Genomic DNA, 13,847 nt, shown 5'->3' on the forward strand with positions numbered 1-13,847 from the left:
ACCTAACGTACGAGTGGTTTTCCTAGAATCATACGGCTGTATTATCTAATATTTGCAAACAGTTAATGGGCCTATATGTTTTATTTACATGTTTGTTTGGAGAAGTTGCCAAGAAAATGCTTGGAAAAGGAATGTTTCTCTTTAGTTTGTTGGAAGAAATACAAATCAGATGCTCCCCTGGTCCGACTGAAACGTGGCGGCAGAAAGAATGAACACCATTCCAAAGTTCCCTGAGGGAAAACATATTTAAAAAAAGCAGCTCAGTTCAGGTTTAAGCACATTTAAAGTGATTTAATTGTGTATGGCTTAGCTTTAAGAGAAGCACACGTTCACTACATGGATTTGGACCCACCACCAAAATTTAGCTACAAGCTTTAAGCTGATTTTTCTTTTGACCTCTCCATGGATGGAGCTGAAACATCACATTAGGATTTCTATACTTTATTTCACACACTGTCAAACTTTCAACCAAAAAAAAAAGATGAGCTTTTATCTTAACCGGGGGATTTCATAAGCAGTTAAAGCTGGCAAAGTTGTTATGGAACTGTGGATATTCAAACTGAGCTTGACAGTTAATTCTTTGGTGTTCATCAGTTCCCATTCAAGCCACCTACAGTTTATCACAAAACTGCTGGAAGAGTGAGAAATATGGAGGAATTCTTATTTTAAACAGCAGTATCAACATATATCAAGTAAATATTCTCAATCTACCATTCAGAAAGTGCATATGGATCAAAAACCCAGATTTGTTTTGTATGTGCATGTTTTGTTATTTTGTCACTTAAATACCTGAAATGTTTTAATGAAAACTGAAGTAAGATTGAAGGTCAAAATTAAACATTTAAACAAGTAAAAAGTCTATCAGGGCATAAATTGTAAAATGTCAGACGGTTTTATGCAGTTTTTAATGGCACACCCCTGCCCTTGTTACCACAGCCTCAGAGCTGTGAGGGATTCAAATTGTACTATTAAGTAACAAGAGTAGATGCCATTTTGTCATAAAGCCTGATCACAAATCAGTTAAAAAGAAAAATCAGAAAATCTCAGTAGCATAACAAATATGGAGAACATGCTGAGAACTGAGAAGAACACAAGCTAACCTAAGCTAAAAGTCGAGAGGTACTCTGGCTCTTCACAGTGACTCCACATCAGAAAACGCAAACAGGATTTTATCCTTTTCAAACATCGTGTGTGATATATTGCCAGAAATACAACTGTGAATTCAAGTTCTTAATCAAACCGTCTTTTTTGACTGTATTCTAAAATAAATATAAAAATTAGGTTCAAAACTTGTACATGGCATGAGTTACAGAATTGGCTTATCGTTAGCTGCTGTAAAATTATATGATCTCAAGTTGTTAAAAAAAAATAAACACAGAAAAAACAAATGCAGCTATGGAACGGCAAAAGACAGATCTGGATTTTGTCATTCAGTGTAGCTCTCTCACATTCAAGCACACTTACATGACCTAAACACCACAGCAGTCTCAGCATACAGTCGTTCAAATATTACAGGGGAAAAAAAAAAAAAAAAATCACCAAGTATAGAAAATAAATTCAGCGTCATCTTACAATCACACAGGATGTCTACTCTTACCCTGCAATGACTCTCAAACAACACGCAATCATTCAGCCACGGCAGGCTCACACATCCTTATATCTGTCAGCTACAAAGAGCATAAAAACGCAAAAAATTACAATAAACTTGCATAGCTGTGAAGCGTACAAAAGAAACGGGAAAGATACAAAGGTGCCGTTTTAAAAGTGTATGTACAGGAACAAAGAATATGTGCACCATGTGTCGAGTTGACTGACCGAAAACACAAAATTAAGGTTTAAAATCACCCCTGAGCAGCGAGCACGCGGGGCTCTTTAAAGGAAAACAGGTGAGCCGGGACCTTACGAAGAACGAGTTGGTTTCGAAAACGGGGTCCGTGCAGTAATGCGTGTGTCCCGTCAGAAGGTGCGGGTCAGGAAAGTGTTAAAGGGAGCTCTGAGACTGGGAGTTTTTGATGTTATTTATCTCCAGCTCCAGCTGTTTGACGCGCACGTCCCTCTGGTTAAGGAGCTCCCTCAGTCGTCGGATCTCCTCCTGCTGCTTGAAGAACTTCAGACGCAGCTGTGGACAAACACAGAGACAGCACAGTGGGATAAATCAAGGCTGCAGTGTCCACAGTGGGGATAGTTAAAATATCTTAAGGCTGCACAGCCACAACACACATGAATCAAGTGCTGAGTGAACAGAAATGTTGATCAATGATATATTGACATTAAACATGTGGTTGTCCAGGATGGAAGTATCAGTAGTTGTTCTTGTGTTCTGTAGTTTAGAAAAAAAAAATGCATGCGTTTAATTTTTTTTTGGGGGGGGGGGGGTGGGGGGGGTTGTTACAGAAACCAATAAATGGCCAAAATTATAGATACTGGGTCAAATAAATACCAACAAAACTAGTTTGGACAAATGTTCAGTGGGCATGTATAATACCTTTTGACTGGTATTTCACATAGCATTTTAATTTTGGTGCTGCTTTAAGACCAAGGTCTCTCTGCGTCAACTAAAAAAGGGTTTGTTTGACGGCTCTCATTGTACGCGATAATGGGAAAGTCAGCCGTGTTTTCTTGTTTTTAAAAATAATCAGCTTAACCTTTTGTACATAAGTTATTTGGATGAGAGGCTATTTCACCCTTAGCTGAGAGGAGAATTGGTCTGCATGGTCAGGGACAACCCAGGAACAAATGAGACACGCCCGACGCCAACTAAAGGCTGCTGAAACATCCATGTCACCGACTACACTGAAGTAACTTTGCAGGAAACCCCATGAACAAAGAAAAAGGTTTTTATGGTAGGATGAGAGAAAAATTTAGTTGTTTGGCCACAATGACCAGATGTACCTTTGGAGGAGTAAAAGATCAGGCATTCAACTCACTGTACCAAGTCTTAAGCATGGTGGTGGTGGCATTATGCTCTGGGGTTGTCAGCTGCTAATGCAACTGGAATGTTGAAGGAAGTCGATAAAATAATGAAGGAGGACTACAGCAAAGCTCCTCAGCATGACATCAACAAGACAATGAGCCCAAACACACATCAAAGCCTGATGTGAAATGGATAAAGCTGTGGATAGCCCCAAGCTTTGGGAACGACTTTGCTAAAGTTCAACACACGTGCTTGCAAGTTTGGTCTGTTACAGAAAAACCAAAAATGAGAGGTTTTAAAAAAAAATCTAATCTAACCACAACTCAAACTTGTTAATAGCTACCGAAACTCTAGCCCTCAAGGTACAACTTGCTAAAGCACATTTCACAAATATTAAGTGTGATGCATTCACAGTTGCATAAATCTGACATGATGCTAATTTATGGAAACCCTATGGAAAGGAAACACACATAATGCTTTTTTTCTAACAGACATGTTATACACGCATTAGGATATCGGGTCTCCGGCGATCTTTGAACTGTTATTTATCTGGGGCAGAAGGTCATATCCACGATAACATTAAACAAACAAGCAGTTGATTGTAAATCGCAGTTACAACTACAAAGCACAAAGTTCCAGGAAAAAGTCCTAACTGCAGGTAAAAGACAGTTTAGTCTAACCTTCTCTGCAGCCTTTATTTATTATGTTCATGCTTTGAGTTGCGTGATGTGAATAGAAAGCCACCTCAATCTCAGTTTTCTATTAACGTAACTATCCTTCAGAGTTCGCTCATCGACAAAGCAGAAACATTTGTCAGTCATCTGTTGGGTTACTGAAAGACTTGAACATTCATTTTGTCGTCTATAATTTGAGTTTTGTGTGTGGAAAATGCCCAAGCACGGTAAAAACAAGATATATGGGCACCTCGTTCTCTGTTCTGGGAGGTGAGCAAAGTGCCAGATCCTCCCCGTTGCTGACGGGTGTTCGACTCCTGTCATCGTCTGGCCGCCCGCTCCCCTCTTTGGCATTGTTGGCTTGAAGTTGGTCTTGAATGTAAGCGAGCTGTAGCATGCCTGGCCTGCTCTGAGACCTACGACTGTCCAGTGAGTTACCCAGCCCCTTCATCTCTGAATGGGACTCTGCAACTTGACTTCCAGGTTTCAGGGACATCAGCACTGGACCTAAAAGACAGATTCCAACAGTGGAAAACCTCTTTACACTGTTACACAACAAAGAAGCAGCTTGCAAACCCCCATAAAAGAGGAAGTGTCTTGCACACATTATTTCAGACCTTTGTTGATGCCATCGAGCCACTCCTCTGCAGTCAAAGCCGGCCTGTTACCTGCCGTCATTGGATAAATGTCTTCCTGGTATGACTCCGACTGGAAACACACGTGCAGTACCATTCAGACACCGATACAATTAATTTTTTTTCTTGTAGAGAGTGCTGTCCTTTGTGCAAGTCTGTGCCCTCTTACCCTGCGGGGCACGATCATAGAAAGAGGCTCAATCAGACTCTTGATTGTCACCAGTTTGTAGAATCTGAAAACCTCACAAGAGCACACGTCAAGACCTCTCTTTGGCATCACACCTGTAAGACGACACACAGAACCAAAGAGTTTTACTCATGCCACGGGTATGATATCACACAGTTGCACAATGAAGAAGCTAAATTAATCCACAACAAGAAAACGAGACCAAATATAATGCTTTGAAGGCTGGAGCCGAGATGGAAGTCTGTGATCTCAGGCTTTTGTTTGCCCGTGAGCTTATGTAAAAACAAACAGGCCACAATCAATTTAACTTGGTGGAAAGGTTGTGCACGAAAAATATATAAATAAATTAGGAAAAATCAAAGAGCTTGTTTAATTTTGGTGAGAATTTGGATAATTTTTATAGTAATATAGGTCTTTAACCCTGGCCTCTAGAATCTACAACATAAGTGCGCACGGGTTTGTTTGTAGGCCCATGCTTCCTGCCATTTCACATGATCTACAACATCGGTGACAAGCTGGTTTGGCTATTCAAATACTACAGGCTTATTTGCACAGCAGCTTTGTTTACAGGTGCAGGAGAGTCAGGCACAGCCAGGAGGCAGACTGATTTTCCAAACGTCTGGCCTGCTGGAGTTTGACTACAGATGCATAACTGTAGCTGACATTTCTCAAATGAGTGTGTTCCTTACCCATTCCTTTCTGTGGTAAGAGTGAGCGGTACTCTGTTAAGTAGTGGATGTAGGGTTTTTCTGAGCTGATCTCATAGTACCTGATGTTTCCATCACCCTATAAAAGAAAAATGAGGTCCATGTGACAGCAACACTGGATGTGTTATTAGTGGTAACCATGTATTGTGAATCAGTTTAGGATACAATTCTGCAACCCACCTTCCCAGCAAGGTAGAGCATGTGTGTGTCAGGGTCATAGAAAGGGAAGAGGACCCCTGAGGAACCATCCAGGTTTTCCTCCAATAAAGGCACAGACAGATCATCCTATAAACACACACACACACACACACACACACACACACAGATCCAAAAAGTGTGAACAAAAAAAACAACATCATTGACATGTACAACAGACAAGAAAATCCCCCTAATATAAAAACACTGCATCATTTTAATCCACTGCTACGCAAGAAGCAGAGCTGAAATAAAAACTGAGCGCTCAATCCATAATCTGTGCTTTGCCTTAATCCCCCAGCAACGATACACCCTCAGCCATCGCAGCACTCCAGCCTGCCACAGAACCGTAACTACAGACTATCAGGTGTGGACAGTGCGCTGGGTGAGGACATACTCGAGAAGAGAATAACTGTGGATTTACTTTAATCCTGGCTGAATTGTTCAGGTGAACTGCGGAGAGGTTTATCGGCTGCATCGTGTCCACTAGATGGCAGTACTCCCTTTGCAGAAAGCTGCATGATTAATTTTGTAGATTATAAAATGATTCAAAGGGTGGGAAGAGAATGATGATTAAGGAAAAAATATCTATCTGGATATAAAAAAAAATAAAAAAATCATTTAAATAAAACTAACTGGGGATTGTGAAGCTGATACCTCACAGCCATCTGTTTCTTAATGATCACAAGCTAAAATGACTGTTTCTTACAGGCCTATCCAGTGGTTTGGAAAAATAACTCGAATGTGAACAGTAGCTGTATCTGTCGAAGGAATATGGGTAAAAAGTACAATATTTAACATCTGAGAGGTAGTGGAGCAGAAATATATTTTAAGTTAGCACTGAATGGTCAGCAACTTCCCTCATAGTTTATTGTGTGCAGTATAATCTTTCTATATTTAGCATTTTGCAGTTGGTACATATAATTTTAATCTCTAATACTCCAGGAATTTTTTTCTTTAATATTCCAGGAAATAAGGCCACCTGGAGTCAAGACCTCCCCAGTTGTGATGTAACATGCAGAACCTCACTTTATTCATACCATATAACATACCAATTCTATGTTATTAGGCTTGTGGCTCAGTTGATTCATCAGCTTTCTTGTGTCTTTGTGAGCATTTCCAACACAGGCTTCTGTGGTTGTCACATCTATGCTTATCACTATTCAATGTATTGAAAATCACATCAAACTGACTATTTTCAGTAAAGATTGATGATACAAGTCCAGACTAAGGTTAGCTTGACTTGTATCGTCAGAGCATTTGCTGCACTCTGTCACCCACGATGAGGAGTCCATGTGAGCAGAATTGGTTAATCTTTTCTTGTGGTTCGAAACCTTTGAAAAGATTCTGCAGTGCCAGAGTGCGTTTATATGACACAAAAAATGAATTATTGTGTTAGTCTGACCAGAAACAAACTTTCAAAATGCATGTATACATGTTAGTCGGACCAAAATCAGACGAAATCAAGCTTCTCAAGCAGGACGACTAGAGCAGCTTTTAGAATGCGGTTGGCGATTGAATCACTCTGCATTTCTTTTATTAGACAGCTAAACGCATCTTAAATCAGCCCATCAAAGCTACACATCAACTTGCAGTTGCCTAAAGCATTTCCAGTCTGTTGCCCTCTTCTATTAAAAGCCTGACATAGTGACTGAGAGGGTGTTAGCAGCCCTGATCATTATTTTATTGCTTATTTTATTTTGCAGAGTTGAAAGAGATTTTGAGGAAGCACTTAAAGATGGAGTGGGTGAAGAAGCTGGAGAGTTATGCACTATACTATATTAAGGACATGCAAGGTTTTTTTTCATGGCAGAAACTTCAAATTAAAATGATATGTCCTGCAGCTGTCGCTCGATTTAACTGTGCAGGTAACCGTGCAGAGCTGCCAAGCTGCGGGCCTCACCTGATCCCACAGAGCTATCTGTCGTTCATTCCAGCGTGAAGTACCGGATGTGAGAAGCATCTTCATGTTTCCCAGGAACACCACCTTACTGGCTTTGTGCGTCTTGCTGTTTGCTTCCTGCAAATAAATCATCCACATGAATTATTATTAAGTATTTCTCAGATAATACCACAGCTCATTCAGAGCTGATGTGATCACATAACAGGCGAGCTGCAACTATGCGAGCCAGATGTCAAAAAGCAAAGCATCTGGATGAAATTTATGGTCTGGAGTAACCTCTAAAAATGTTCCAAGATAAAAACAAAAAAAAATCCACCTTAAACTGGTCAAATTAACAGGAAGCTGTAAGTAAGTAAGAGCTTATCTGTCCGCAACAAAGTACATGATGTCAGAATTGTGGCCGATTGTCTTGTTCCTGAAGATGCATCTGAAGTTTCTCTTGGTCTCCTTATTCAGGAAAGCCCACTTTCATTTCAAATTCTCTTTTATATGTTTATTAATAAACTATATCATCTGAAGTGATGATATTTTTGAGAGGAAATGGAGGAGTGCGACATCGTCGCCAAGGTAAGAAATGACGTTAAAAAAATAATAAATAAATAAATAAAAAATGGGCCCACCGCTCTGAGCACAACTTGACACTGCAATTCTTCGTTTTCCAGCACCCCCAGTTTGAAGTGAATGTGACAGACAGTTATTGAGAAAAGCAAACACACACACACACACACACACACACACACACACATATATATATGTACAGAGGTTTCTACATTTACAGATGAGATGAGAAAGTGGATTTTCACAAAGCAACAGCTGTGAAGACGTATTTCAGCACTGTGATGTAAACTTTTTTTTCTTCTTTTTTTTCCATCTATATGAACCTCTTTGGTAGGTACAGGAAATGACAGCAGACTAATGTAAAGAGTGGGAGTCACTGGTTGGTGACCCAGAGGTCTGTGGAGCTTTGCTGTGATCCAACCAGGCCAAAGGTGTCAGTTTTGGCTGTGTGGTGCTGGATGAGTGGAAGGAGAAAAAGAGCAGGGAACTTCCACTTATGCATAGCTGTTAGGCTTCTGAAAAGCAGGACGAAGACTTATGGTTCAATAAGTTTCTTTTCAAAAGAAGAATCAATTATTTTCTCATAGACCTTATGTCACAGGGAATTTACAAGAGGAAAAAGAAGCTGGTGATTGCATCTTCCAGTGATATAATGAGATGTGAGGAAATGAGACAAATCTTGAATTTAAGAGGGAAAAAGTTTGTTAAGCAACAGTTTAGTCTGGACTATTCTATTATCAAAAAGATCAACCTTTGTGCCCTTCCCGCCTGGGAAGGGGAAAAGGACAAGCAGCAGCAAAGACTCTTGATAATACAAAACAGTGCACAATCAATGGCACACATCACTCACTGATTAAATCAGACACAGTGTTAAAAGCAGGAGCTGAAGTGGTTGTGGGTCGCGAAGCAGCTTGCAGAGGAGGCAGGAAAGGCGGCCTGCCCATAGAACAGTTTAAACAGAGTCTCTGTATGAGACTTACCAAAGAAATGTATAGAATTAAATGAATGGCTGTGATATACGACATACTGAGATGTGGGCTAGGCTCGAATACATGGCCTGCCTCTTAGTTTTTCAGTGACTAAAATAAAAGGGTACATTCTTATATTTTAAGAAATAAAGAGCAGAAATAACTTTTTATTATTATTATTACAGTGACTATGAAAATCACATTAGCTGGTATATGGTGCAGTAACAGCAAAACAAATGAAAAAGAACGCAGAAGAAAAAGTGAAATTTGACCTAAACATTAAACTTATCTTAAAGTCATCATCCTAAAACTGAATGATTTAAATCCGGAGGACTAGCAGTTTGTCTACAATAAGTATGTAAGTCCTGTCGAATGACTTTATGTTTTGTCCTATCAATCCATTCGTCCATCCATCCATCTATTTTCTATATCTGCTTTTATCCAATTCAGGGTTGTGGATGGGCTGTAGCCCATTACCAGCTGCCAATGGTAAGCAGCAGGGTATCCCGCACAGGTTAGGTTTTGTCCCCTCAAATAAACCACAAGTACGCATGCACATATCAGCACAGTACCTGCAACAGGTTTCCTGAGCGAGGCTCCATCAGCCGGACTTTCCTGTCCTTGCAGGTGGTGGCGAGGAGGCTGCCATCTGTGTTGAAAGACATGGACAGTACCACATCTGTGTGGTGGCTGATGGTCCGTACGGGGTTCTTTATCACCTGCTCCGGAGAGTCCAGGTTCCAAATCATCACCTGGAGGCGAAAAGGCACAAACCACTTTGAAAAGAAGTTGGGACTGAGTCGACATTTTTTAAGCTTGGACCTTGATTAAAGGAAAATGTTACAACTGGCATATGCTAATGGATGATTTATTCGCTCACATTACAGTGTTAAAATTAATGGCAGGTTTATCATAGAAGTAACACTCTGGATCAGGGTACTTTTCTCTTCAGACTTCACTTTAAAAACTACAATATATTTCAGTGCCACATTCCAGACATAAGTGTTTCGAGCTGGTCCAAACAGCTAAGCACAAAGGGGGGCTGAGAGGCACGCTATCACCAACAGTGGTACTCAATAGTTGTACAAATGGGCACAACAGAGCATACTTTTCTTATCTCAGGAGGAATTCATGCTGTTGCTGTGTTTGAAAACAGACTGAAGCCGTTTAAGCCTGATAGAATTAATTTAGTTTCCTTTCTCTACTCAGAGAAAAAAATGGAAGGAGATATACAGTAAATAAAGTATAAAAACATATTATTATACACAGTATTTGTTAGTTTTCACTCACTAAATGGTATGACAACAACTTGCTTAGCTGTGATGCTGTGTGCACTACTTGATACCTCTACAGGTCAATAGCACAATTGGAATTTGGCTACACAACCTGTTGGGCTGAGGTGAGCGTAATACGCCTATATAACCCTCACTACACAGTACGTGTTCAGTTCTTTACTTGTTACGACTATTTATGGAGTTAAAAAAAACACCTGGAGCTTGTGTCAGGGTTGAGGTGTGTGCTTGTGTTACCTGGTAGTCGTAGGCCGTACTGAAGAGAATATTGTTAGCAGTCGGGTGCCACTCAATGAGGCCCACTCTGCGGCTGTGACCCTGCAGCTCCTTCCACGGCACTGTAAGGTTTATCAGCACGCCGTGAGGAGGGATTTCCCACACTTTGACCTGCAGACACACACAGGCACACAAAATAAATCTCTGAAAAACATCCAACGGACGACAAAATAAGAGCGCTTTAAGGCACATATTATGAAAATAGTCTTGAGAGTTGGCAAAACTTGTTGACTCTTCCTTTTTCTTTCTATCTGCAGGGATTTGTTCTGAGCTGCTCTGCCAGGTCAGAGCTGAGGAATGTGAGGAATGACTTTTAGTTCTTCTTCAAGGCTTAACAGCAATAAAATGATCTTTCCCTGTTGCAACATGCTTGTTTTCCTGGAAAATTATAACGCGTCAGTTTAACCATTATAAAAATGTACTTTCTGTGTGTGTGCGCATGTATGCGTCTATACACATACCGTGGTGTCCTCAGAGCAGGAAGCAATGCAGAAGTCATTGAAGGGATTCCATTTGATATCCAACACGTTGCCTTTGTGGCCCGATACTCGAGGGTGAGTTGGGACCACTTTACCTGTCTGACCAAATAAATAAATAGATAAAGAGATCAATACAACACAAAACAAGTTTACTGGTCTGTTACGTTGGAAGTGAGCATTATTTGGTCTTTTGTTATCATTTGGAGGGAAAAAAAAAAAAAAGTGGCATACGAAAAGTCAGGAAGTGGTGTGCATGGTTACATCCAAGCACACTCATTCAACATGATATCTCTTGAGGTTTAAGCTCCATAAAATATCATATCACTCAAATATCATACTTTATGTTATTATTAATATATATATATATATATATATATATATACACACTTCCATATTTTTTTCTAAACCCATTTAAAGCCTCCTCCAAGGCCACCGTTTCATAGTTTTATTTAAAAGGGATATGGATCCACACCAAAATCAAACAGATTGGGATGTGTGTCCATGCTGCACCTCTGCAAGTTCCATGAAATTCTGCAAACAGACAAATTACACCACACTAATCACGCTGTCAAAATGGTAGGTAAAACTCTGTGAGATTTTAATATAAAAATTGCTTCGTTATGCTTTATTCAATACAAAATATTGAAAAGCAAAGTGTTGACGCTCATCTGGAATCAATCATCTCAGCTGTGTGAGCACGTCAGTCCTGGTTAACCATAAGTAAGCACATCACCAAAATACACAAGAAGAAATGGAAGGAAAAACCAAAACCATTTTAAAACCTTTTTCAACTTCTAAAGAAAAAGTAAGTTAAATATGAAACCATTGTCCACAACTGCCCCAGAGCAACTGTCTGCCAATTGCAAGGCCCGTAACCACCAGTCTACATGTCCAAGTGTTCTTGGGTAAGACACTGAACCCCACATAGCCTCCGATGCATTTATCTGTGTGTGAGTACGTGTGTGACAGAGGAGCAGCATCGCATATAACAAAACACTGTATAGACTAACAGGTCTTGAAGAAATGGGAGATTGTAGTATAAAAGCAATTTAAGAAATCAACAAGACAAGAAAAGGGCTATATAAATTAAGTCCATTTACCATTTGATACAAAAAGCATGTTTCAACAGCTATATTGAATCGGACTTGAAAGATAAATGTGTGCCAGTTTGGTACCAGGTCTGAAAGGTAGATAGATGTGTTCTGCTGCACTCGGAATGTTTACGCCAAGGTTTGTACTAAAGCTTGAATGCTCCTCCACTAAAGGACCCAATGCAAATACAGAATACTTGTAGCAATCCTCTTCATGTTTTTGTGGCCAGACATTACAAATTTGATCATTTGAAAGCTTGCTAAAGCCGGTTATTATGAGTTGAGCACCAACCAAACTATAAACCGTAAATAATATATTCACATAGTTGTGTCTGCCAACTAGAAAATGTCCTAAAATTCACAACCACTGATGACTGCTACGTAATGACTTAAATATATCTCCCATTCTTTCACCTTCATAACAGCGACAATTCTGCCATAAGTTTCCCAGACGGCATTAAGAATGCAAGCTCAACAGTGAGTCTCCCTTTATTACCGTTATTTCAAAGCCAAGCTGTAACTGAGGTGAAAGGTTTCAGCCCAGGAACCTACAGGAAGGATCATTACATGAAAAAAGGAGGAGTTAATAGCTTAGACCACCCTTTCTGGCGGGGAACAAACAGTTTTTATCAACCTGTTTTTTCTTCATAGCCAGACTCCACTAAAAAAATACAATAATTTCACCCCCCAAAACCCAAGAGTTTCTGGTCCACTGCTGCCTTGACGCATTAGTTTGTTTTATTTGTGACTTAAGTGTTGTCAGTTTGGGTCTAGATTAACAAACCCTTTAAACATTGCAGTCGAGGCAGCAGTAAACCAGCAACTCCCGTCTTCTGCAAGGCATTAAAAATGTTCATCATCGGGGGAACCTTTAACGAATGAAGTTCTCATCAAAAAGAAGAGAAAAAAAAAAAACACCATATCTTCCATTCTTCCAGTTAGCTGTTGAATATATTTAGAGCAACTTCTATCTCCTAAGCCACAGCCACCCATGAGACCTCCTTACAGTCTGTTTATACCTCCGACAAAATGGTAGATATATTCACACAGCATTACGATCCGAGTGTGAGGTAACTGTAGGTAAAAGAATGAGCTTCTTTCTAACTTCACACGGCCAGATGTTTCAGACCTGTAAGCTCGAGCCAACATTACTCACTCAAGTAATCCCTTGAGGACATTCATCAGACTTCAGAGCTCCGGGTAGAGCCACAACAGACTTTGTTTAGCCTTTTTTCGCATGTGTAGCAACACACTGATGTTTAAAATGATTAGAGATGCTCCTAAAATGAAAAATATTGATTAGTGCAGCTTAAAAGTCAGACAGCCAGATGGAGAGGCAGAGCGTCTAACTAAACAGGACGTGTTGTGCAGGTTAGGGCATGTATTCGAGTTTGCAAGCAGTCAAAGCGTGCATGACATTAACATCAAAACCACAGAAACTTATGGTAGAATTACACAGAACATTTATGACATTCCCAACGAATTTGATGATTCCATTACAGGGAAAAACGTCACTTAAGATTTTCTGCCTCAACAAGACTGCCAACTCCGTCCAAACAGAATCTTCTTTCAGTTGACACACACGCCTGCAGGGCTAAATTACTGTGCAGGTGGGGTGTGTGGAACAAGGGAGTGATGCCACCATTATCTGTTTTTTTGGAATGAGGAAGAAGGACCTCTGTTCCCATACTCATGTGTGTTAACTGCTCTTTCCAAAGAATAACGGGATATCTGTGTCCACACTCACAGAGGTGGGATGCGAGGGCAACGGGGGGAGGGGGGTGCTGAAGTTTCACCTCCTCGAGACAGAAAGGAGGGAAAGAGGAGGGGGGGGGGAATCAAAAGATGAGTTATGTCATTCCTAAGCTCATATGCAATTTCTAACCATGCCAGGAGGATGGTGAGAACTCAGACAAAGAGGGAAAGGTGCTCAGACTGAGGAATCCCTCATGGTGTGGAGCGAAGCTG

The 13,847-nt window shown here is 40.3% G+C and overlaps 1 protein-coding gene across 2 annotated transcripts in view; it reads right to left on the reverse strand.

The window, feature by feature from the left end:
* Positions 1–886: 886 nt before the first annotated feature.
* coro2aa (coronin 2Aa) overlaps positions 887–13,847 on the reverse strand; it is a 43,209-nt gene continuing 30,248 nt past the window's right edge. For both annotated transcript variants that reach the window (XM_075463091.1, XM_075463092.1), the window contains exons 3-12: positions 10,771–10,887; positions 10,271–10,420; positions 9,314–9,493; positions 7,216–7,332; positions 5,298–5,402; positions 5,100–5,196; positions 4,393–4,505; positions 4,206–4,296; positions 3,839–4,095; positions 887–2,119 (exon numbers count right to left, since the gene is read on the reverse strand). In XM_075463091.1, coding sequence (XP_075319206.1) covers positions 1,982–2,119; positions 3,839–4,095; positions 4,206–4,296; positions 4,393–4,505; positions 5,100–5,196; positions 5,298–5,402; positions 7,216–7,332; positions 9,314–9,493; positions 10,271–10,420; positions 10,771–10,887 — 1,365 coding nt within the window. In that variant the 3' untranslated portion in view covers positions 887–1,981. The remainder of the gene's footprint in view (positions 2,120–3,838; positions 4,096–4,205; positions 4,297–4,392; positions 4,506–5,099; positions 5,197–5,297; positions 5,403–7,215; positions 7,333–9,313; positions 9,494–10,270; positions 10,421–10,770; positions 10,888–13,847) is intronic.

Source organism: Odontesthes bonariensis, chromosome 4 (assembly GCF_027942865.1).
Source record: "Odontesthes bonariensis isolate fOdoBon6 chromosome 4, fOdoBon6.hap1, whole genome shotgun sequence".
NCBI classification, from domain to species: Eukaryota; Metazoa; Chordata; class Actinopteri; order Atheriniformes; family Atherinopsidae; genus Odontesthes; species Odontesthes bonariensis.